General features: G+C 40.0%; 1 protein-coding gene across 3 annotated transcripts in view; it reads right to left on the reverse strand.

Annotated features, from left to right (window-relative positions):
- Positions 1-357: 357 nt before the first annotated feature.
- LOC124796444 (tRNA (uracil-5-)-methyltransferase homolog A-like) overlaps positions 358-26,444 on the reverse strand; it is an 89,886-nt gene continuing 63,799 nt past the window's right edge. For all 3 annotated transcript variants that reach the window (XM_047260668.1, XM_047260647.1, XM_047260658.1), the window contains 5 exons: positions 8,745-8,998; positions 5,973-6,081; positions 3,726-3,848; positions 2,712-2,904; positions 358-720 (listed from right to left, as the gene is read on the reverse strand). In XM_047260668.1, the coding sequence (XP_047116624.1) occupies positions 416-720; positions 2,712-2,904; positions 3,726-3,848; positions 5,973-6,081; positions 8,745-8,998 (984 nt within the window). In that variant the 3' untranslated portion in view covers positions 358-415. The remainder of the gene's footprint in view (positions 721-2,711; positions 2,905-3,725; positions 3,849-5,972; positions 6,082-8,744; positions 8,999-26,444) is intronic.

Below are 26,444 nucleotides of genomic sequence, written 5' to 3' on the forward strand. Positions count from 1 at the left end.
GCAGTTTTTGATGTAGCTAAACACACAAATGGCAAAGGTTCCAAAATATCAGCTGCGTTATGAGGTGAAGTGCAAATAAAAGATACTTATTGTGTACTAAAATGTAAGTGAAAGTTGTGCTAGGGATTCTTCACATCTTAGGAGATGCAATTTTGGTACCACTCTGTGATTTAACTAAGTGTAACAATGACACAGTTGACTCTTCCATGTTATATTCTGACACACAGCTTTTGTGTACAGGAGCTGACATTTTATTTTTTCCAACTGACAGAGGCACATCCACTCTGCAGGAAGCATCTCAGATTTCTTAGTATTTCTCACTGAAAGTTCAGCTACTTGTTTTAAGTATTGATCATGTAACAAGAGAATTTGAAATAATTTATTTCTAAAGCCAGCTGTTATAAATAGTTCACAATCAACTGTCTTTTAGGTTCATATCCACTGTAACATGAGGTTTAGCTTCAGCTTCTTCAGGTGCAACAGGTGTAGTATTAACGTCACAGTATCGCTCAAAATATATGATAAGTTCACAGTGTGGTGTATGTGGGAACATGTCAACAGCAACAGCTCTTACTGGTACTATAGGATCACCCCAGTATGTTTTGGAAGCAGGCCGACTTAATGACAAAAAGTTTTCTCTGGCTGCTTGTGGATCACACGACAGGAACACCATTCGTGTTAATGCCTCTGTCCTGCGAATAAGCTTGATTGCTTTCTGGTCTGAAAACACAAATGAAAGATATTTACTATCATCTACTAACTGGCAATATAAGAATACACACATTCTTACACAAAAACTTCTTACTTAACCCTAAAGCAAAATTTACAAGAAAGAATTAAATGGAATAGATGAAAGCCACCTATGTATTCGTTATTAAAGCAAGGATGATAGTGACAATGGAAAGGGGGGGGGGGGGGGCAGTACACACCACATTTTGTGACATGAATGATTTGAGATTCCATACGTCTTGGAAGCTCAAATTTTGCTTCCACAAGTGTGCGTGGCCTATCAATACTGTCTAGTAATTATGTTGTGGTGAGTGAATCATATATACACTTACAATATTTATTCTGGTTCTATATTAGTCTTTGGAATGTGTATTGTGGTGGCAGATCGATCTGTAGCATAACCTAAGGTCTAAGATTGGAAAGTAATAGATTGGTTGTGAGATTATGAAACCAAAATAATTCCACCTCTGAAAATAAGTAGGCACTATTATTTAAATGTAATAATGAACACAACGTAACAGTAGCAGTGGGTCCTGCTAATGTGTGTGCTGACACTGGACAAATCACTTTGCAACCTTACCAGGTAGGTACTTCGATAAACAACATACTTTCACACTGTATCATCAGAGTTCCCTTTCCAGAAGTAAATGTTATACTTTTTTTAGGAAAAGGATAGACTGCTGCTCACAATAAAGATGAGGTTGAGTTGCAGATGGGTACAATGAAGAGACTGTTAAACATTATAGCTTTTGACCAAAGCCTTCCTCAGAAAAGAAAAGAAAACACGCACATTCACACAAGCAAGCACACCGAATGTACGTATGATCACTGGAAGTTGTGACTGTCATGTGAATAGCAATCTGGAGTGGAGCAGGGAAGGGGGGAGGGAAAAGAAGAGCGCTGTCTGGTAGAGCATGCAGGAACTAGAGGACTAGAGACTGCCAGGTGTAGTTGGGAGGGGGGGGGGGGGGGGGTGTAGGTACACTGGCAGAGCGAGGCACACAAAGAGGGTGAGGGAATGTGAAAATCGAGGAGATTATTCAATGATTTGGTAGAAACTGTTGGGTGGAGAGTGTGAGAACAATACGTTCAATACGTTACTGTCGGTTGAAGCCAGGATAATTTTGGGAGCAGAGAATGTGTTGTAAGATTAACTCCCATCTGGCAGTTCAGGAAAGGTGGTGATGGAGGGGAGGACCCAGATGACCCAGGTTGTGAAGCAGCCACTGAAATCAAGCCTGTTGTGTTCATCTGCATATTGTCCCATGGAGTGGTCTGCTTTGCTATTGGCAACCACCAAACTCCCCCCCTTCCCTGCTCCACTCCATATTATTATTCACATGACAGTCACATTCCATTTGGCATTTTGCTGAAGAAGGCTTTGGCTGAAAGCTATAATGTGTAACAGTCTTTTCATTGTGCCTGTCTGCAACTCAATGAGTCATCTTTAAATTGAGTAGAAATCTATCCTTTTCATATTACTGCTGATATTCCAACCTGGAGTTTCCATTGTTATACTTCTTTCATTCATAAAGTTATGCTGTGAATATTTATGGCCCTGGTGCTTAATGTTGTCACTGAGCTGATAAAGACTACTTTAAAAGTAAATTTCTTTACCACTTGTTTCAACATTTATGGATATTGGCACAAAGGACAATATATATTCTCCCACATAACACCTTTCTGCATTTAACAGTTACACATTTTTAATATGGGGGCAGGGGGGGGGGGGGGGGAGATAATTGTGCTGGCTTCTGAATATTTATGTTTATTATTTGTAATTATTTATATTTATAATTATATTTACATTACAATTTGTTTATGCTTCACTCTTTACTCATATTTTAAATACTCAGTACAACATTAATATGGGAAAATCTCTTTTCAAAGATTATGTCTTCTTTTCACAGAAAGATCCAATATTTGCTGACTCAATTAAATATTTAATAAAAGTGACTGATATTATAAATACAAATACTTACGTAAGCCAGCACGAGGAGGATCAACAACAGCTAAAAGGTCTTTACAGGTAGCACGACGAATAACTGAAGACAAAATCTCCTCTGCTGCACCTGAGAAGAATTCACAGTTCTCCACAGAATTGATGGATGCATTGGTACGGGCATCTTCCACAGCACGTGTAATCAGCTCTACACCTAGTACTTGCCCACATTTCTAAAAACAGAGCAACAAGTTACAGTTTGTCCCAATTTACAATATACTCAAAATAATTTTGTGTACGTGTGTGTGTGTGTGGGGGGGGGATTATAGATGGCATACAAATAAATATTAGTATATGTGCCAGAGGGGGGAGAGGGGAGGGTGCAACCACATGGCTCAAAGCCATATTCAAACGGATCTGAAAATTATACTGTGACAAAGCAATATGTAAATTACACTAAATTTTGTCATTGCTTCACAACAAGATAACCCACTTCAAAATGGCCTCAAATTAAAGGCTGGTTGTGGACTTAGATACAGGAAATATCAGCAACTGCAGTGACATTTCATTAATTGAGTATACAGTACTGGAGCAACAGCACAATCTCAACATGGAGAAACTAACACAATGTGATTACTATGATGATTTCAGATAACGTGCCTCGTGTGCCTCATCACTGATGCTGATCAAATGTGTTCTTCACTTTCTGTGTAAAGTGTTCCACCTGCTGCACAGTAAGAACAAGGCCACATAAAACTATTACTTTACTGAGCCCCTCTTTACAACGTGGTAGCTGTTCTTAAATCAATTGCTCATCAGTGTAATTGTTCATTTTACCAAGAGAATGATACTGAATAGATTAGATGAGACTGATTCCAAGAGTTTTGTCTTCATTTAAGTTAATGAAAATAACAAATTTCTGAGGTTTGTAATAGGGTATATAAGACGTATATGTTGCTACAGGCTTGGAATCAATTTCATTATCATGTAAATAAAAAAGCAGATCTAATATAAAAGATTTTCTGATGCAACTGCTTCACGGGTAATTACGTACCTTAGCCAGACAAAGTCCTATAGCTCCTGAACCACAACATACATCCAAAAGAGATGTATCTCTAGTAGGTTGGGCCACCTCTTCTACTGCACCATACAGTACTTCGGCAGCAGCACTGTTCACCTAAAAGGTTACACCCCATTATGAATTTATTTATACATATATCTTCTGTTAATACAAGCACCAAATATGCTGAGAATGATACCTAATACAGATACCAAAATTCAAGTTTTTGGCTCTGCTGACATATTTCTTAAAACCTGAAGACAGAGTGAAGAAAGCAATCACCTAACGATTCCAAATGAGTACAGAGAAAAAAAAATTAAATTAAATGCATGCAGTACCTGTCAGTTTGTGCCATTTACCAAGCTAATGGTGATTTTAATGCAGACTGCTAACTGTATACACACTAAACTTAATATGGGCACTGACTACTTCATCGTTGAGGACCCCTAATCCGCAAACACACAAGCAGTAATTAAAATTAAGCAAGAACATACTTATATTATAAAACTAATCACACAATTTGTTTCCTCAATTTCATTTTCAATTTAATTTCCGTTATTTATTTACAGCCCTTTACAATCTATACTAAATATAATTTACTACTTCTTTCTCAAAAGGGACAAACACATTAAACAGCTGTGTAATGTCTGACTATAAAGTTCCTTTGATATTTGGACTCCCTCCAGCATTTTGAGGTTAGAAATTGTGCTCAGTTGTACTATAGTATGTTCTATGTAATTCATATTTATACACAGTCCACTCACATATGTGGGTGTCACCTATATCCAAGGTCAAAGTGCAATTGCGGAGATGTGTACGCGTGAATAGATGTGCAACTGTTGAGCAACTGACCACCTAGATGAACAAAGGGCTATCAACAGTGTCTCCTCAATGACCATTCAGCAAACATTGGTGTGTGTGGGCCTCCGCAGTAGGCGCTTGGTTCATGTACTAATGCTGGCTGCTGTTCAGTGGTGACAAAGGCTGGAATTTGCTTGCCAGTACCACAACTGGACATCCACTGAGCAACGAAAGGTGGGCTTCTCACGTGAATTCCATTTTATGCCCCACTGGCATGAAACGTCTGAAAGCGAACACACTGTAAGAACCGTCGGAAGGATCCAGGCTGGAAGAGAGAGTGTTATGATCTGGGGAACATTTTCCTGGTATTCCCTAGCTGACCTCTTCATTCTGGAAGGCACAATGGATCAACACCATTACGCATCTATGCTTGGGGACCATGTCCACCCCTACGTGCAGTTTGCTTTTTCTCAACATGATGGCATCTACCAGCTCGCAAGATGAGCTTACCATACTCCTTTGGCCACCAAATTCCCACTGAGAATCTGTGGATCACATCGATCAGTTTGTTTGCGCCATGGATCCTCTACCAAGAAACCTAGGGCAGCTCATCACGGCACTTGAGTCAGCACGGCTACACGTCGCTGTCGGTACCTTCCAGAATCTAACTGACTCTCTCTTGCAGCGGTCCCCACTGAAAAAAGTGGCAGGCTGTCACATTAATGTGACTAGACAGTGTACATTCTTTAACTCGTTCCACGTCCTAGTGTCTAACACGCACATAAGGAATCTGTGTACAAATAAAATTAATAATAAATAAATCTTAGACTAGCTTCTGAGAGTTTCAACCCCATATCATCTGTTACCTGTATACTGTGGTCTTGGACTATCTCATTAGAAATACATATTTTTGACTGAATCTTCAGAGTAAAAGGTTATGCTTACACTCACGACGGCCCTCCTGAATAATACAAGACCTCATTTTTCCCTAGTAGCTTTAGAAAAAAACTGTTGTTTACTTTGACAATAAACCAGAGATAAGCTGCTGAAAGAAGACCATAATTATTTTATAACATAATAAAATTGTATTTAAGCTTAATATGAAAGATGGAACATGTTTCAGAGCTAGTGAAATAATAAAAGTTACTAGAGCATTTAGAGTCTTATGTCCCATTGACAATGAGGCCATTTGAGATGAGAGAAAGTTCGAACAGGGTGAGGAACCATCCTGGAATTATATCTAAGTGATTACAGAAAACTTTATAATCCTAAATCTTGATGATTGGACAGAAATCTGAACCCTGCTCCTCCAGAATGTGAATCCAGTACCTCAACCAAGATATCTGCACAATGCAGACAGCTATAAGCATACAATGTGGAACAATAGAAATAATAATAATACACAATAATATGTTATAATTTTGATTATTATTGTATGACCTGAAAGAAGGCTTCTGGTGAAATGCGTAGAGTGACTCCACAGATACTTTCCTCAATATGAGAGGTACCCATCAGGAGCTCTGGTGGAGTGGGATCAGTCCCTGCTTGCCTGTATATAGAAAAATGTAACATAATGTAGACACAAATGCCAGGAAGATTCATTCTCCATTACTATTAAACACAGAAACAAGCAAGCTTCTCATTACCATAAAAATGCAGAAAACAAGCATGGAAATGAAACCACTAATACTTGAAAAAATGAGTCCCACTTAGCACCCCTAATCAACTAAGACATAAAAACACAAGGTACACAGTATAGTAGTAAAGGTCCTAAAATCTGATTGATTAAACCAGCAAATTTAAGAACTACACTTTAATAAACTGTCTCAAATATTTACTCATTTTTATTGATGCCACAAGCATCTATAAATTGAAGTATGGAAGAATGGTAAAGGACACTCATTTTAGCCACTCAATTTCTTCCTTTTTTATTCATCTTCATAAACATAATCAGCCAGTTAATCTCAAAGAACAATATTCAAATATCTTTGTTCAAGTACAACATCACTAATATTTACTAGTGGCAAAACTATTCACATGCCATGGCCTCACAGTCAGTCCAATTCAGAGGTATATTTATTCTGCCACATATATTCCAAGGTTTCAGAACAAAACTACGTTTCTGAGCCAAGATTTCCTTTATCTAGAAATTGTGTGACTCTCACCATCTGTCGGCACTAATGGTGGTAATTTGGTCTGCAGTTCATTCAATATTCATGTTTTGAGGAGGACACAATGAGATGCTTATTGTGCCTTGAGACTGCACTGTTAAATTAGCTGAAGCACTAGACAAAATATAAATATGGATCATTCAATATATGTTGCTAATAAAAGTAAGTTAATAGGGAACCCTAAAACAAAACATAACAGAAAGAAATTAAATACCTGCCTGACAATAAAAAAAGCACCCAGGAAACACAGTAGGACATCAGTGTAGCTTTGTACACAAATACAGCATAGTTTCATATGTTAATGATTAGAGACACAATACTCTGTGACCAATAGAATGGCCATCAGAATGCATTAGGGTTGTTTGTGTTTAGTTTTATTACCAAGCTTGGTAAGGATTATAAAGGGGGACGAAAGACACTGATGTCACATACTTGTATAAGTCAGCATTATTTAGCACTTGACAAGAGTTTGAAGGGGGCCTCATTGCGGCTCTCCATCTTGTTGGCTGAATGAATCGTGAAATATCCAGACTTTCAGGGCATTCAAATGTGACAGTGGCTCAATGTTGGACTATTTGGGAAGTTGAGAGCAGGCACATGGACAAGGTTCAGGTTGACCACATGGGAGGATCAGCATATTGTGCACTAAGCACTTCCCAACCCCCTCATATCTACACCTGCCATCCTAGAATGAGTAGCCTGCAACATTCTTTGTCATCTCGTACCATTGGTCATAGAGTAGCAGCAGCCAGATGGAGAATTACTGTCCCGTGCATGGACAGTTATTAACACCAGGACACAAATGGCTGCATTTCGAGTGGTGTTGGGCCTGGGAAGCATGAACTGCTAATGAATGGCTTTGGATTGTGTTCAGTGTTGAAAAGCAGTTCTGCAATTTCCAGATGACCATCACTGGTGAGTATACCAATAACCTAGAGAAAGGTCCCACGATTCCAATGTTTTGGAGAAGCACAGCAGTGTTACTCTCGGCATTAAGGTATGGAGAGTCAGTGGGTACTTTTAGGTCACTGCTGGTTGTGATTCAGGAAACTGATGGCATAACAGTACATCACAGACATCCTGCATCCTCGTGTGTTACCTCTTGTCTCTATGAACTGTCTGTGCAATGTTAAGGTACTCCTATCATCAGCAATCTGTATTCGACAGAATATGTGTGGGGGACCAGCTTTGATGTTAACTCCATCCTAGTACCAGTATCCATGATATCAAGGACCAATTACAACAGTTGTAGGCCAGCTTTCCTCAGCAGAGAATAAAATGGCTTTATGACACCGTCTCAAATTAATCAGTGCATGCATCCAAACTGGAGTGGATGCAATGCCATGCTGATAAGTAGGCTAGTACCGCCAAGTTCTTTGAACATTTTATCCAATTTTGTAATTACTGAAATAATATCACATAGCCTTTCAATCTATGAAGTATCATTTCGTCTCCTCCTCCCCTTCCAGATGTTTCGTCATCATCATTATTATTATTATGTCAGGTAGTGTAAACAGAAGTCACTAAAGTAATATTGCACTGATGGCAGCCTAAAAACGTCTTCATGTATGGCAACAACAAAAACAGTACTAATTTACTTCATGGGCAATGTGTAAATAAATGCTTCTAAAAGTATGTTTTCCACATGAAGCCAAATGTTCTTTATTTGATGGAGATTCAAATGCAATCATAGCTGCACCATGTGCTTATTAGTCTGGGCCCACAGATTGATCTCCATTCAATTCGTTTTTCATGAGGAGCAATATTTTGTGAAAAGTAAAACAAAAACTGCATGAAGAGACATTCATGTTGAGCAGTGATAATCAAACAAAAGAACAGAACAAGCCTCTGGAATATTAGTGAGCAAAACAGATGATGGAGAGAGGAAATATGTTTCAGAACAATCAGCAAAGAATTTTCAGTTGTTAAGGAAGAAGACCAATCTCTATGGCAAGCGGCCTAAATTGGTGGTCCTGATGACAGTGCAGCCTTGTACACTTAAATCAAGTAACAACAATTTTAATTCTTCAAATAAACTTACCTTTTGGAAATCAGTTGAAAGTAAAGTGATGTTACATTGCAATCTTTCCCTCCTCCATGCATGAAAAACTCTTTCAGCTCAGTTTTCACATCGTTCAGCTCATCTGCACTAAGTTGTTGTGGATGCAATCCAACAACAAGCATTAGCTGATCATTTGACATAGACAATCTACATGTCAGCTGCCTCCAATACCCTGATTGGTGTTCTGGTTCAAATACAGGAAGTTTTGATGACCGTACAAATTGCTCAAAAACCTAATGATAACAAAAATACGGATCAGTGTCTCAAAACCAACAAAAACATCATTATGAAGTACAATGACCATGTTTCCAACAACAGCAAAGGTTAAGTTCACATGGCTTTATGGCTTTCTTGGGTTTTTTCTTTTTTTAAAAAAAAAAATCATTTCCTCTTCTGATATTCTCTTAGGATGCTAAATAGCTTTACACTTGTAAAAATTCTGCAAATTTAAGGTCTTTGCCTGCAGATCACACCATATAAAACTGACAAAGCTCACACCACAAAAATTTATGTGGTATATTTTGTTCACAATATGCACCTAATGGAGGATTAAGGGAACCAACCAGCAGGCATTCAATCCAGGTGTTCATAACAAGCAGCTATATATAACACTCCTATTGTCAGGAAAGTTCCAGGACAGTTTTCTTTTCTTCTTCTTGTAGTCCCCTTAGCTATCTATACACAGTTGGCAACATTTCAGGAGGTCTTGGGAGCAAGCAGGGAAATTTTCAGCTGTGATGCTTGTAAGCTCATTTGAGCAGCCCATTGGATGCCTGCGATATCTTGATGAAGCTTTCCTTTCAATTGCCTTTTCACTCATGGAAACAAGAAAAAATTGCAAGGCAAGTGGTCAGGGGAATACAGCAGATGTGGGATGGCAATAATAGAATGTTTGGTCAGATACTTGGTAACAGATTAAGCAGTATGGGATCTTGCAATGTCATGAAGTGCGAACAAGTTCTGAAAATGCCACAAATCAGGGAGGTGACATCGGATTGCTTGTCACAAACATTTCAAGAGTTCAATATAAGGAGCTTGGTTCACTTTTGATCTAAAGGAACATACTAATGGTGAACTAATCCTTTATTATCAAAGAATGTGATTAACATTGTCTTTGTTCTCGAATGCTGCCATTTCAATTTTTTCAAGGCTAGTGATCCACAACTCTGACATTCTGCACTTTGATGCCTCATGTGAGGATCATCCCCGTAGCATCAATTTTCATCCCCAACAAATAATCTTTGATAGAAGTGTGGGATCATACCCGGCTCTATAAAGTAGTTCAGCGGAAATTCTGTGTTTTTCTTTTCATGTTCATCTGTCAGTACGTGAGTTTAGCATTACGTTTCTGTTTCCCTAAATCTTTGTGTAAAATCTTATGACACACATCACAATTCAAATTAAGTTCTTCTGATACTGCATGCATAGTTACATGATGGTCTTCTTTCAATAACTGCCTTACATGCTCCATGTTTACATCAGTGTGTGCTGAAGATAGGCAACCAGTTCTGGGATCATCTTGCCCTAAATCTCTGCCTTTACAAAACTTTTTGTGCCACTCGAAAACAATTTATTGAAAGTGCCTCACCTGTGTAGGCTTGTTTAATCACTGTTCACGTTTCACGAAGGGTTTTCCCAAGCTTAACCAAAACTTAATGTCCACTCTTTTCTCACAAGCAGCATCCATTGTCTCACTGTACTTAACATGTCAAAAAACCAGAGTGCTGTTAAGCACAGCCCTGCCACATAGTGAGTTTGTGCAGAAACATGACCAAGGTCATTTCAAGGACGCATACGTACCAGGTAACAGAAATAAAAAAACTTGCCCTGGAAATTTTTTGACAAAGGGTATTCATCCCATCTTAAGACATCACTCTGAGGGACAACAAACACAGGCAGGCTGCTCATCAACATACACTGTTTGGTGTTCTATAACATGCAATGTAAGAGATTCATCTGGTGTTTGGCAAATAAAATAAAATAAAACAGAATGTGAGAGTGAGTGAGAGAGACAAAATGAAATTAAAAACAGAGCATGTTTTACTACAGAAGAAAAGAGAAGGGAGAAAATTTAGGTGCAAGTTTTACTGTAAACAAGAAAATACTTAAAAAAACACTGATATTTAATTAATCTTGAAAATAATAACAAAACTTACATTAAAAGCAAACAAATATATTCACAGAAAATCCCTGATGTCTGTACAGTAATATTCTCCCATTTCTCTGTGAAAGCTTGACATCTGTGGCAACTGATTCGTAATAATGTCTTTGAATGCAGTCTACTGCTATTATTACACATTATTACAGTCATACTCTTTGGAGGAGATAGAAGAGCTGTCTACAGGAAGTTAAATAAACTCATGAATGACAGAAAATTCCACTATATCATGATGATGGAAGGGTGTGAGGAAAAGTAGGATAAAACAAAAGAATGATCCTTCAGTTGGGAACCTCTGAATATGATGCCAGGAATGACAGAGGTCACACATTCTATTACAATTTGCTGAAAACAACAACATGTTTAACATCAACACACTCCTCCAGATGAAAACAAACAGAAGATACATATGGCAGTGACCAAATGACAATAAAAATGAAACTGTAACAATATTATGAAAACGATAGTTGCAACTCATCAAATAGTGGAGATGCTAGATGAGTCACAGATAGGCACAACTGTCGGAAAGTGAGATTTTGGTCAACAAGGCCAAGGACAATGCGCACGCACACACGCGCGCATGCGCACACACGCGCGCATGCGCACACACACACACACACACACACACACACACACACACACACACTCTCTCTCTCACACACACACACACACACACACACACACACACACACTCTCTGTGTGTCTGTGGTTGCCAACGCCAGACTGAGGGCAGCAGCAGCACCTGATGGGAGAAGCTGCTGGGTGGTGGGGGTTAGGAGGAGGTTGGGGTGGAGAGGGGGAAGGATATTGAGGGAGGGGGAATGAATGGTAAAGTGCTGCTTATGGGAGTATACAGGGATGAGGTGGAGAGAGGACAGGGCAGCTAAATTGGGAGGTTAAATGGAGGGTGGGTGGGGGGGAGGGGCGGGGGGGGTAGCAGTGAAGGAGAGAAGTAAAAAGACTGTGGGTGCACTGGTGGAACAGAAGGGTGTGTAGTGCTGGAATGAGAACAGGGAAGGGGCCAGATAGGTAAAAACAATTAATGAAGGTTGAGGCCAGGAGGGTTACGGAAACATAGAATATGTTGCAGGGAGACTTGCCACCTGTGCAATTCTGGAAATCTGGTGTTGGTGGGATGGCCTGTGCCATCTGTATCCTTCCCAACACCAGCTTTTCTGAACCGCACAGGTGGGAACTCTCCCTGCAACATATCCTACGTTCTCATAACCCTCCTGGCCTCAACCTTCTTTAGTCACAGTCCTTACCCAACTGGCCCCTTCTCTGTTCCCATTCCACCACTACACAGCCCTCTATTCCACCAACACACTCAGTCTTCTTACTTCTGTCCTCTCCTTTACTGCTACCCCCCCCCCCACCCCACCACCACCACTCTCTCTGTCTACCTCTGTCTAACCTCCCAATTGCATCTATATCTGCCCTATCCTCTCCCCCCCCCCCCCTTTCCTGTATACTCCCACAAACAGCACTTCATTGTCCCCCACCACTTCCCTGCTATCCTTCCCCCTCTCCACACTAGCCTCCTCCTTACCCACACCATCCAGTTGCTTCTTCCATCATGCACTGCTGCTCTCAGTCTGGCCTCAGCAACCAGAGACTGGTCATGCGTGCATGAGTTGCATTTGTGTGTGTGAGTTGGATTTGTGTGTTGCCTATTTCCAAAGAAGGCCTTGTTGGCCAAAAGCTCAGTTTCTGACAGTCTTTTTGTTGTGCCTATCTGTGATTCAGCATTTTCACCATATGGTGAGAAGCAGCTATCCTTTTCATAATACTGTTACATTCCATCCAGGATTTTACATTGTTTAGAAATGAAACTGATTACATTTTATCAAAGAGTTCAGGTGTGACAGCCACAAGTGACTTTAGAATTACAAGTGATCAAAGACTTAAGTGATCAAAGAATTGTACTTCTGCTTCTACATCTACATCTATACTCTACAAGTCATCTTATTGTGCGTGGTGGAGGGTACTTAGTGTACCACTGTCACTTTCCCCTTCTTCCGTTCCACTCACAAATGGTTTGCGGAAAGAAAGAGTGTTACTAAGCCTCCATGTGAACTCAAATCTCTCAATTTTACATTCATGGCCTTTCCTCGAGATATACGCAGGAGGAATCAATATACTGGTTGAGTCTTTTAGGGACACATACTCTTGGCATTTTAATAGTAAACCACCCCATAATACAGAGCGCCTCTCTTGTAGTATCTGCCACTGAAGTTGGCCAAACACTTCCATGTCACTTTCGTACATACTAAATGAGCCTGTAATCAAACACCAAGCTCTTCTTCGGATTTTTTCCATTTCCTTTATCAATCCTATCTTGATATGGATGCCAGACTAATGCGCAATATTCAGACAGTAGTCAAATGAGAGTTTTATGAGATATCTCCCTTGTGGATGTACTTCACTTCCTGACCGTTCTTCCAATGACTCTCTGTATGGCATCTGCCCCACCTGCATTTGGTCAGCCCACTTAAAATAACTAAGTATACAAACTCCTACATGTTTTATGACAGCTTTCAGTGATCGTTCTGCATGTAACCAACCAATAATGAGACTTTCTGCTCATGTGCAATACATTACATTTGTTTCTATCGAGGGTAGTTGGTAATCCTTGCACCAAGTTTCAATACCTTGCTGGTATCCCTGCATTTCAGTACAACTTCTTAGTGTTGTGACTCCTTTGATGTAAATGCATCATTTGCAAAAAGCCTTATGGAACTTTAAAAGCTATCCATTAAGTCACTTACATATATTGTGAAAAACAATGGTCTTACAACACTCCATTGAGGTACATGCGAAGTTATTTTTATGTCTGAACATTTCTCCCCTTTGAGAATGACATAATTGTTCTGTTTTCTAGAAACTCTTCAATCCAATCACACTAGCTGGTCTGGTTCCCTACACTCTTATTTAAACAATGGAAAGTCCAGGATGGAACAACAAGTAGAAAAATATACATTTTCTATTTCAGAAGAAGGCCAGTTGGCTGAAAGCTTAAATGTTAAGCAGTATTTTCACTGTGCCTGTCTGCAACTCAACATCTCTATATGGTGAGTAGCAACACACACTCTTATTTTGTCACTAGGCAGCAGCATGGAACAGCATCGAATGCTTTCTGGAAGTCAAAGACCACGGCATCAATCTGGACTCCTGTATCTGGATGGCTATATCCTGCAGTGGGTGTCAAATTGATAATGATGAAACTATGTATGGATACTTTGGCACCATTAACCTTACTTGTACTTTGAGCATAATTTCAAATATAGCATTAAGAGGACCTAAACAGTGTAACTCAAAGAATAAGATTTGTAAGCGCATATAACACTTACCATCTTTTAAGACATCTTTTAAAAACATTTTTATGTATGAACCACAGCTTTAGCTCGCACACTATTTTTAACTGTATTTTTTTTGTTGTAACTGAAATAAACCATGCTAATTCTTTATGTACATCATACGTACACATTACTCAAAATACAAACAATGCAGAAGGTTTATTTTTTCCTGTAAGTTCTTTACAGTGTTATCTATAAAGCAGACTACAGAAAATATGGTGCTGTCATAAACTGTGGTAAAAAAAGTTTTGAGTATGATTATCAAAAATTTTGGAAATGAATTCAGGGTTTTTCTTCAAAAAAGGATTTTATTTTCAAAGTTAAATCACAAGTGTAGTCTACTTTTTAGTTAAGCACCTTTTAAGACAGTATACAGAATTTCAGGTCTCTATCTTTAATAGTATTCAGCCAAAGTGTACCAGAACAAGAAATAATTTAATTTTCGGGAAATTCAAGTTAAAGACAAAACTTCTACATCTACAGCTACATCTACATCTACATGATTACTCTGCAATTGACATTTAAGCTACCATTCCACTCCCGAACAGCGCACGGGATAAACGAACACCTAAATCTTTCTGTTCGAGCTCTGATTTCTCTTATTTTATTTTGATGATCATTCCTACCTATGTAGGTTGGGCTCAACAAAATATTTCTGCATTCGGAAGAGAAAGTTGGTGACTGAAATTTCGTAAATAGATCTCGCCGCGACGAAAAACGTCTTTGCTTTAATGACTTCCATCCCAACTCGCGTATCATATCTGCCGAACTCTCTCCCCTATTACGTGATAATACAAAACGAGCTGTCCTTTTTTGCACCCTTACGATGTCCTCCGTCAATCCCACCTGGTAAGGATCCCACACCGCGCAGCAATATTGTAACAGAGGACGAACGAGTGCAGTGTAAGCTGTCTCTTTAATGGACTTGTTGCATCTTCTAAGTGTCCTGCCAATGAAACGCAACCTTTGGCTCACCTTCCCCACAATATTATCTATGTGGTCTTTCCAACTGAAGTTGTTCATAATTTTAACACCCAGGTACTTAGTTGAATTGACAGCCTTGAGAATTGTACTATTTATCGAGTAATCGAATTCCAACGGATTTCTTTTGGAACTGATGTGGATCACTTCACACTTTTCGTTATTTAGCGTCAACTGCCACCTGCCACACCATACAGCAATCTTTTCTAAATCGCTTTGCAACTGATACTGGTCTTCGGATGACCTTACTAGACGGTAAATTACAGCATCATCTGCGAACAACCTAAGAGAACTGCTCAGATTGTCACCCAGGTCATTTATATAGATCAGGAACAGCAGAGGTCCCAGGACGCTTCCCTGGGGAACACCTGATATCACTTCAGTTTTACTCGATGATTTGCCATCTATTACTACAAACTGCGACCTTCCTGACAGGAAATCACGAATCCAGTCGCACAACTGAGACGATACCCCATAGGCCCGCAGCTTGATTAGAAGTCGCTTGCGAGGAACGGTGTCAAAAGCTTTCCGGACATCTAGAAATACGGAATCAACTTGAAATCCCCCGTCGATAACGGCCATTACTTCATGCGAATAAAGAGCTAGCTGCATTGCACAAGAATGATGTTTTCTGAAACCATGCTGATTACATATCAATAGATCGTTCCCTTCGAGGTGATTCATAATGTTTGAATACAGTATATGCTCCAAAACCCTACTGCAAACCGACGTCAATGATACAGGTCTGTAGTTCGATGGATTACTCCCACTACCCTTCTTAAACACCGGTGCAACCTGTGCAATTTTCCAATCTGTAGGTACAGATCTATTGGTGAGCGAGCGGTTGTATATGATTGCTAAGTAGGGAGCTATTGTATCAGCGTAATCTGAAAGGAACCTAATCGGTATACAATCTGGACCTGAAGACTTGCCCGTATCAAGCGATTTGAGTTGCTTCGCGACCCCTAAGGTATCTACTTCTAAGAAACTCATGCTAGCAGCTGTTTGTGTTTCAAATTCTGGAATATTCCATTCGTCTTCCCTGGTGAAGGAATTTCGGAAAACTGCGTTCAATAACTCTGCTTTAGCGGCACAGTCATCGGTAACAGTACCATCGGCACTGCGCAGCGAAGGTATTGACTGCGTCTTGCCGCTTGTGTACTTTACATACGACCAGAATTTCTTCGGATTTTCTACCATATTTCGAGACAATGTTTTGTTTTGCTTTTCCTATTAAACTTGCATGGCACTAATGCATCCCAGGTCCATATTCATCTTGTTTCCTGTATTGTTCTTTTTCACACTTCTTCTTCTCCTTATTCTTTTTTCTTTGGTGGCTACCATCACTGATTTTTCTGCTTCGAAGAGTCTCCTTCAGTGAATGGCTATTAGAGCTCTGTGCATATTTAGTCCACCATGCACTCCCATCAGTTGACACTGTACCATCATTGAAACAGAGAGCAGCATCTACCACATCTATTTTCAAAGTATTTATTCCCATATATAATTGTTGAAACTTTCATTTGGATTTTGAGTCCTACCATGTAAACATTTTTTTTAATAATCTTGTGTCACTAAGATCCCTATATATAGGTTTTATAGCTTCCATTACAGCAAATGGCAAAGAATGTTTATGATTGTAGGTCTCATCTTGAGTAACAGCTTTCTGGTAACCACATCGTGAATCACTGCAAGGTACGCAGAGTGCATGACATGGGTTGTCATCTGTGGAGGATTTATGAAAGAAGGTATCCCATACTGCCTTTTTCATTCCCTCAAGGTCATTTTTATTTTGTCTTATGGCTTGTCCATAATAATACTGCAACCTGTCAATTTCTTCTTCTGTAAGTCAGTCACGTCCACTAATGAACTCACCATCAGTTCTCTTCAAATTCCTCTTCAAGTTCTTTAGTCTTATACCTAACTTTTTTCTCGTCATGACCAAAACATTCCATTTTTCCAATTTTTGTGTCAGCATAAGGTTTGAATTCACAAACTTTTTGGTGCCCTTTTGAGTCTTCATCTCCTAGGTAGAATGTATACATCACACTACATTTCTCCACTAACCTGTGAAATGTCTTCATGACATCATCTGATCCCATCCGTCCACTATAACCATTAAAATTAATCAAACATTTATGATTTCCAGTTCCACTAGTGCAGCCATTACAGTACTTGGCAATAAATTCCACATAAATGATCTTAACACTGTCAAGGACGTAGCTGCCACTACATCATTTAGGGAACAGTGACCTCTTCATTGTCAGGATGCATCCAGGGCTGAGATGTACATGGTATTGCTGTCATTCATGTCTACACTTTGCTGAACAGCATTTTTCATATCATTTGGTACTATTTCTAAAGTCTGTAGAATAATTTTATAATACCTGTCAAACCTTGCAGGGGGAGGATCAAATGGCTCCAAGAACTATGGGACTTAACATCTGAGGTCATCAGTCCCCTAGCCTTGAACTTATTTAAACCTAACTAACCTAAGGACATCACACATACCCATGCCCAAGGCAGGATTCCAACCTGCAACAGTAGCAGCAGCACAGTTCCAGACTGAAGCGCCTAGAACTGTTCGGCCACAGCGGCTGGCATAGGGGGAGGTAAGTCCATAAGAGCATAGAAAATTTGTGAACTTCTGTAGTCTTTGCCTATAAACCTCATAGCATAATTAAGTTTGTGATATAAACTCTCTGGTTAGTTATGCCATAAGAATAACCACATTCGCTTAAATCACAAAAATTACAAACAATTCTTGATTTTGATGCACTACCTCTTCTAGCATGTATCTCCTCAACAACCTTCACATCACTCTTGTCACATTCCTTACACTGCAAAGCTTTATTTATTAGTTCAGTTAGAGCAGAGAGCTCAACAATAACACAACCCGAATCAATAGTTGGTGTCTCAGTATTATCAGCATTAATACTGTCAAGCCCATTGTCCAAATATTTCAGTTTTAGCTTCGATGTACTTTGAGCAACTGAAGTGTTGTATTACGTTGTGTTTCAGTATTAGAAGAGTTAATCCATTTGGTGAACCAATTTCCATAAAATTTACAGTTTTTAACACTGAACTTCTTAATTCTTCCCGTTGCTTTCAAGAAGAATAAGAAACTCATGTATACAATAACGAACTCACGCACACAATTACTTCACTGTAAGCAAAGTATTTGCGCCAAAACAACAGCAGGCTATGACTAAACTCTCTGTATAAACAAAAGATAAGCAACTGCAAAGCACTCACAGGTTAGCCAACTAGTTGTTGTTGTTGTTGTTGTTGTTGTTGCTGTGGTCTTCAGCCCTGAGACTGGTTTGATGCAGCTCTCCATGCTACCCTATCCTGTGCAAGCTTCTTCATCTCCCAGTACTTACTGCAACCTACATCCTTCTGAATCTGCTTAGTGTATTTATCTCTTGGTCTCCCACTACGATTTTTACCCTCCACGCTGCCCTCCAATGCTAAATTTGTGATCCCTTGATGCCTTAGAACATGTCCTACCAACCAATCCCTTCTTCTAGCGAAGTTGTGCCACAAATTCCACTTCTCCCCAATTCTATTCAATACCTTCTCATTAGTTATGTGATCTACCCATCTAATCTTCAGCATTCTTCTGTAGCACCACATTTCAAAAGCTTCTGTTCTCTTCTTGTCCAAACTAGTTATTGTCCATGTTTCACTTCCATACATGGCTACACTCCATACAAATACTTTCAGAAACGAATCCTGACACTTAAATCTATACTCGATGTTGACAAATTTCTCTTCTTCAGAAACGCTTTCCTTGCCATTGCCAGTCTACATTTTATATCCTCTCTACTTTGACCATCATCACTTATTTTGCTGCCCAAATAGCAAAACTCCTTTACTACTTTAAGTGTATCATTTCCTAATCTAATTCCCTCAGCATCACTCGATTTAATTCAACTACACTCCATTATCCTCATTTTGCTTTTGTTGATGTTCATCTTATATCCTCCTTTCGAGACACTGTCCATTCCGTTCAACTGCTCTTCCAAGTCCTTTGCTGTCTCTGACAGAATTACAATGTCATCGGAATACCTCAAAGTTTTTAATTCTTCTCCATGGATTTTAATACCTACTCCGAATCTTTCTTTTGTTTCCTTTACTGCTTGCTCAATATACAGATTGAATAACATCAGGGAGAGGCTACAACCCTGTCTCACTCCCTTCCCAACCACTGCTTCCCTTTCATGCCCCTCGACTCTTATAACTGCCATCTGGTTTCTGTAAAAATTGTAAATAGCCTTTCGCTCCCAATATTTTATCACTGCCACCTTTAGAATTTGATAGAGAGTATTCCAGTCAACATTGTCAAAAGCTTTCTCTAAGTCTACAAATGCTAGAAACATAGGTTTGCCTTTCCTTCATCTTTCTTCTAAGATAAGTTGTAAGGTCAGTATTGCCTCACGTGTTCCAATATTTTTACGGAATCCAAACCGATCTTCCCCGAGGCTGGCTTCTACTAGTTTTTCCATTCGTCTGTAAAGAATTCGCGTTAGTATTTTGCAGCTGTGACTTATTAAACTGATAGTTCGGTAATTTTCACATCTGTCAACACCTGCTTTCTTTGGGATTGGAATTATTGTATTCTTCTTGAAGTCTGAGGGTATTTCGCCTGTCTTATACATCTTGCTCACCAGATGGTAGAGTTTTGCCAGGACTGGCTCTCCCAAGGCCGTCAGTAGTTCTAATGGAATGTTGTCTACTCCCGGGGCCTTGTTTCGACTAAGGTCTTTCAGTGCTCTGTCAAACTCTTCATGCAGTATCGTGTCTCCTATTTCATCTTCATCTACATTCTCTTCCATTTCCATAATATTGTCCTCAAGTACATTGCCCTTGTATATACCCTCTATATACTCCTTCCACCTTTCTGCTTTCCCTTCTTTGCTTAGAATTTGGTTTCCATCTGAGCTCTTGATATTCATACAAGTGGTTCTCTTCTCTCCAAACGTCTCTTTAATTTTCCTGTGGGCAGTATCTATCTTACCTCTTAAGAGACTATAACGTCATAAAAATGAAACAAATGAGGGCAAAACTTTATGTTTGGCAGAGCTGACTGTGTGCCATGGGGACACTGTGATGCATGCAGCCACCTTTAAATTCCTCTTATTTTGACACTTTCTGTGGTCTATTTTCCTGGAAGTAAACTTTTTCTCACTCAGAAAACTACAGACGATTTTTTAAGACATAAATTTAAGAAATTGATTTTTTGACAATTATTCACGTGCAAGTCCCTGTAAAGGTGACCTAAAGGAAGTAGTAGCAGCTATAGCCCACACCCAAGTGGAGATTTTACAGTGTCTCGACCAGTCCTGGGTAAATATGGCTGTAAAAGCACACAAGACAAAATCCTGTGATTCCTGGAGCCAAAGGGGGCACATTTTTCAAGTTACAGTCAGGTTACTGATGGAGAGTATAGAAAGGAATTATAGCAGAACAAGACCACAATATATGTAATAGTTTCCAGAAAAAAAATTAATTTGTTTCAATAGAACATTAGGGTGTTTAAAAATGAGACAGATGAACTTCTTGTATGCCTAAAAGATGTGGACAATTTTGAAGTGATAGTTGTTCTGTGCCCCTGAAGACCACGTAACCAAACGCATAGAGAAGTTAAATATCAAGTATTGTAGACTAGCATCATTTTCATATAGAGTTAAAATGGAAAAAGGAAGAGTTACAACATATGTAAAAAAAATTAACAGCAAGCCAAAAATACTGAAACAAATAGTTTTTGTTTTGATCAAAACCTAGAAGAATGTGGTTGTAAGTTGTTGCTGCAGAATATATGTCTGATAATTGTAATAATCTACAGAACCTCTATAAGAAACTTTCAGCCATCTATGACAAATCGAGATACATTATTGAGCTATCTTTCAGACAAGAGGAAACATTTAGTGGTCTGTGGCGATTTCAATGTATATTTTTTAAAAGATACAGATGGGAAAAATGAACTAGAATCTTCATCATTGGGTTGCAATTTAATTTCAACGGTCAATTTTCCAACCTGGGTGTAGCAAGATAGTAGGACACTGACAATATTTTTATAGACAGGGCTCAGGTTGAAAAAATTACATGTACCCCACTGTTAATGGACTATCCAAGTGTGATGCACACTTAATTGAAACAAACAATAAGGCATCTTACAACCCAAAGGCAGGTTCATACAAAGCAATGAGACTTATTAAAGAGAACAGGATATGATATTTTAAAAGTAAGTTAAAAGAGGTGGGGATATATGTAAAAAGAGATGCTAATGTGAAATTCCATTGGTTCCATAGCAAATTTGTGTCAATATTTGTAAGTTGCTTTCCGAAAAAGTTACCCAACACACACACACACACACACACACACACACACACACACACACACACACGTTAGCTGTGGACAACTGAGGGAATTAAAATCTCACGCAATTGGTAGATGGAAATTTATATGAAGGTCAGAATACATCAAGATATGACATTACATGCATACTACAAAAAATACTGTGATATTTTACGGAAAATCAATAAAATGTCAAGAAGTATGTGTGTCCTGACAGTAATAAATAATGTGGATAGTAAGATTAAAACTTTATGGGATACTGTAAATGGAAGACAGGAGAGCCATTCAGTATACAAGACACAGTAACAACTAAACTAAATGACAATGTTGTGACTGATAATTCACAAGTTGTGAGTAATTTTAAGAATCACTTTCTAATTGTAATGGCCAAAGCAGCTTAAATGATTTAGTTGAAAGGGTGAGAGAATATATTTAACAATGTCATTCTACAAAACTTTAAGTGCACCAACATCCATCACTGAAATTAATATGAGGGCTATTCAGAAAGTAGGGAACGTTTTGGCATTTAAAAAAACTAAGTACAAGAAATACATTTTATTATATACGTCTGAAGAGTGACTGACATACTACTTTTCCACACAGTCAGCTAACACATTGAGGTATTTATCATAGTGGTGGACAAGCTTTGAAAGAATTTCATAGTAAAATTCTGTCACCTGAGACTTCAGCCAGTGAGTCACGCCTGCCAGGAGTTCCGTTTTGTCATCAAAGCAAAGCGTTGCAAGCCAGTTCTTTATCTTAGGAAACAAGTGGAAGTTGCTTGGTGCAAGATCAGGGCTGTAGGGTAGATGAGGGAAAATTTCCCATTTTAATGAATTAAGGAATTCTTTAGAGTGGTTTTCCATGTGAGATCGGGCATTGTCATGCAAAAACAAAATTTTGGACATCAGCTTTCTTCGGTATTTGTTTTGAACTGCTCTTCTAAGGCTCCATTATTGTGAAGTGACAGTTTTCACAAAGCGTTTCATCAACTTTAGCAACAAGATCGTCAGTCACAATGCTCGGGCATCCACTCTTCTCTTCATCATGAACGTCAGTACGGCCATTTTTAAACCGAATGCACCATTTCCGGACAGAACATTCACTCATTACACTGTTTCCGTACACTTCGCACAGTTCATGTTAAATTTCTATAGGTTTTAGGTTTTTTGTCAACAAAAACCATATCACAGACTGCATCTCACAACTGGCAGGATTTTCAGTTGCAGCACACATTTCAAATTCGAATATCAAAAAACCAGACATGCAGAGATGTTCCCATTGCCATGGATGGATGCTGACTGAGCTGCCGAGCACACACATACCAAAATATACGCGATCGGCGCTCACCTAGCGGCATCAAACGGAAACATTCCTACTTTGTGAATAGCTCTTATAATAATACAAATTTTAAAAAATGAAAGCTAATGTGGTCTTGATGGAATTTCAAACATAACTCTGAAATATTGTTCCAACTTAATAAGTAACACCCTTAACAATATATGGAATGCATCACTAGCACTGGTAATGCAATTGTTAAATCGCTTCATTGGGAAGGTGACAAGAAAGACTTAAACAATTATCATACAATTTCCTTGCTGACATCTTTTTTGAAATTATTCAAAAAAGTTGAAAGCAATGAGTGTCAGCCAAGCCGCTGGGAGGGGTTTAATCCCACGATCCCACGGAGCTTGTTCCCATGAAGGGAAGAACAGTGGTTATGCTGAATTGACACCGCCTGCAGACAGACAGCAACACAGAGATCATCGGAGGGAGTGGAAGAACTAGCGGACTGAGGTACAAGGACTGCAGCCGTGGCAGCAGTGTCAGGGGCTCATTTCCCATCAGACCGACGTGACCAGGGACCCACATAAACATCACAGTGACTCCATCAAGGGCAAGCAAGTGAAATCTTTCCTGGATCCTTTGCACTAAAGGATACAGCACACAGGGGCTCTGAAGGGCACTGCGAGAGTTGGAACAGATGACACAATTAAAAAGCCTGAATGCCAAATGTACAGTGTTGCCTGACACAGGGCTAAGGAGCTCTGCTGCAAATACTGAGCAGTGTTCTAGAAGCAGATACTGAAAATCGACTGTGTCAATGATGATGCCACACCCGACACCATGGTCAGTCCAAGAGCCATCAATGTACACAAAGATACTGTCATGAAGTTCTGTGTAAAGGTCAAGAAAATTACGGTGACAGAGCAAGGCTGGAGTGGAGTCCTTAGGAAGCAAATGATGTCCCAGGTTAACACAGGCAGCTGCGCAAAGCCAAGGTGACGGATAGTTCGCATCCATTGGAAAAGTGGCAGGTAGCATGAAGTTAAGCTGTTGAAGCAATAGCTGAAAGAACTCCAGGAGGTAACAGAGAAGAGGGACACGCCCCATGCTGGCCATCAAAGGAGTCATTGAAGAAGGAAGCATAGAAAATCATGGTGGTATGACAGCAGTCGTTCAGCAGCTTCTGCATACAGACTCTCAACCAGGCTTTTGTGAAAGGTGCCAGTGGCCAAATGGAAGGCGGATTGTATTAAGACAGTGTAAGATGGATGGATGTGTAAATGCATAAACAAAACACCTATAGTCTCGTTTTGAACAGTCATGGGACTAGTACAAACAGAAGAGGGTGGTCCAATCTGCTCCCCAGGAAGAACACGTAGGACACTGAGGGACTGCATACAGCGGACAGCCAGGTAAGACAAGTTGGAGGACCAAGAAAGTTGCCTATCGAGCATGAGCCCCATAAATGCCATAGTTTCAATGAATGGAAGAGCAACAGTCCAAAGATGTAAAGATGTTGGAAGAAACCGACTGTGCCGCCAGAAATTCATACAAACAGTTTTTTTCAGTGGAAAACAAAGGCCACTGTCAATGCTCCATGAGGAAAGATGATTGGGACAATGCTGAAAACACTGCACAAGGAGACAAGTCCACAGAGAACTACAATAGATCACAAAATCTCAATGAAAAGGGAGCCAGAGATGCCCAGTGGAAGACAGGCCGTAATAGGATTAATGGCGGTAGCAGAGAGAACAGAACCCTGAGGCACACCATTTTCCTGGATAAAAGTGTCCAACAAGGCAGAACCCACACGTACCTTGAAAACCCGATCTTTTAAAAATTTCTGAAGGAAATGAGGCAAGCAACCTCGGAAGCCCCATGTGTAGAGAGTACAGAGGATACCGGTCCTCCAGTAGGTGTTGTAGTCTTTCACCAATAGAAAAACACAGCCACAGTATGGTATTTTTCCTGAAAACCATTCATGACATGAGTTGACAAAATAACAAGATGGTCAACTGCAGACAGCACATTCAAAATCCACACTGTGTAGCAGTTAGTAAATTGCATGATTCGATCCACCATACCAGTCAGGTATGAATTATACATTCCATCACCTCGCAAACATAGCTGGTGAGAGAAATGGGGCAGCAGCTAGGAGGAAGGTGTTTGTCCTTACCAGGCTTAGGTGTGGGTATGAGTGGCTTCACACCAGCACCTGGAAAATGTGCCCTCTGCCCAGATGTGGTTGTACGTATGAAGCAGAAAGTGCTTGCCTGCAAGAAAAAGGTGCTGCAACATCTGAATGTGAACAACGTCTGGCCCTGGGGCGGAGGACTAAGATGAAGTGAGAGAGTGAGCTAGCTCCTTCATAGCACCCACGATTCTGAGAAGAAAATGGTTTCACCCGAGTCTCCTCAACTCGTTACCAATGGAAGGAGGCAGGGTGATAGTGGGTGGAGCTTGAAATCTCCACAAAACAGCAGCCCAGGGTGTTGGAGAGGATCCACTAAGATATCACCTGCTATGATTAGGCTGGAAATTTGGGAATGGACCTTAGTCCCAGAGAACTGTCAGAGGTTGGCCCACACAACAGAAGAAGGTGTGGAACTGTTAAAAGAAGTAGTAAAAATGAAATCCAGCTACCTTTTTTGCTATCCTGAAGAATGCGATGACACTGTGCATGCAACTGTTTATAACAAATGCAGTTTGCCACTGTAAGGTGACAGTTAAAAATGCAGAGAGCATATGTCTGCACGCGAATTGCATTGTGCCATGCCTCACTCCACCGAGGGACCACAACACGGTGCGGTAAACATGAAGTGTGAGGAATGGAATGTTGTACGGCAGTAAGGATGATGTTTGTAAGATATTCTACCTGGTCATCACAACTGGGGAAATGTTGTTCATCGAAGGTCACTAAAGAGGAGCAAAGCCTCCACTCGGCCTTAGAAAGCTGCCATTTGGGTGTGCACATAGGTGGGCTAGGAGTCAGCAAACAGATGGCACACAGAAATGGTTGCGCGAGTATGTGTCAGAGAGAATGGACCACTTGAGATGACGGGCAAGCTGGGCAGTGCAGCAGGAGAGGTCCAAATGGGAATAGGTGTGAGTGGAGTCTGAAAGGAGCGTGGGTGCTCTTGTGTTAAGGCAGATGAGGTTAAGTTGACAGAGGAGGTCAGCCAAGAGGGCATCTCTCTGACAGGTTCTGGGCAAACCCCAAGAGGGATGGTGCACATTAAAGTCACCAAGCAGCAGAAGGGGATTATGGAGTTCCCCAATAAGCTGCAGGAAGTCTGCCCTGGTGATACTGAATGCCGTATGGATGTAAACAGTACAAAGGGAAAAGGTGAAGTGAGAAAGGAAAACGCAGACTGCAACAGTCTGAAGTCGTGTACTCAGGAGATGGTTTGGCTATAAACATCTACCCAGACAAGCAGCATGACTCTCCCATAAGATGTAATGCCATCCTCAGGGGAAAGGTCATAGTGGACCAGAAAGAAATGTGAGAGGTCAAAGCAGTTGTGTAGATAAAACTTT

This window comes from Schistocerca piceifrons, chromosome 1 (assembly GCF_021461385.2).
Source record: "Schistocerca piceifrons isolate TAMUIC-IGC-003096 chromosome 1, iqSchPice1.1, whole genome shotgun sequence".
Classification (NCBI taxonomy): Eukaryota; Metazoa; Arthropoda; class Insecta; order Orthoptera; family Acrididae; genus Schistocerca; species Schistocerca piceifrons.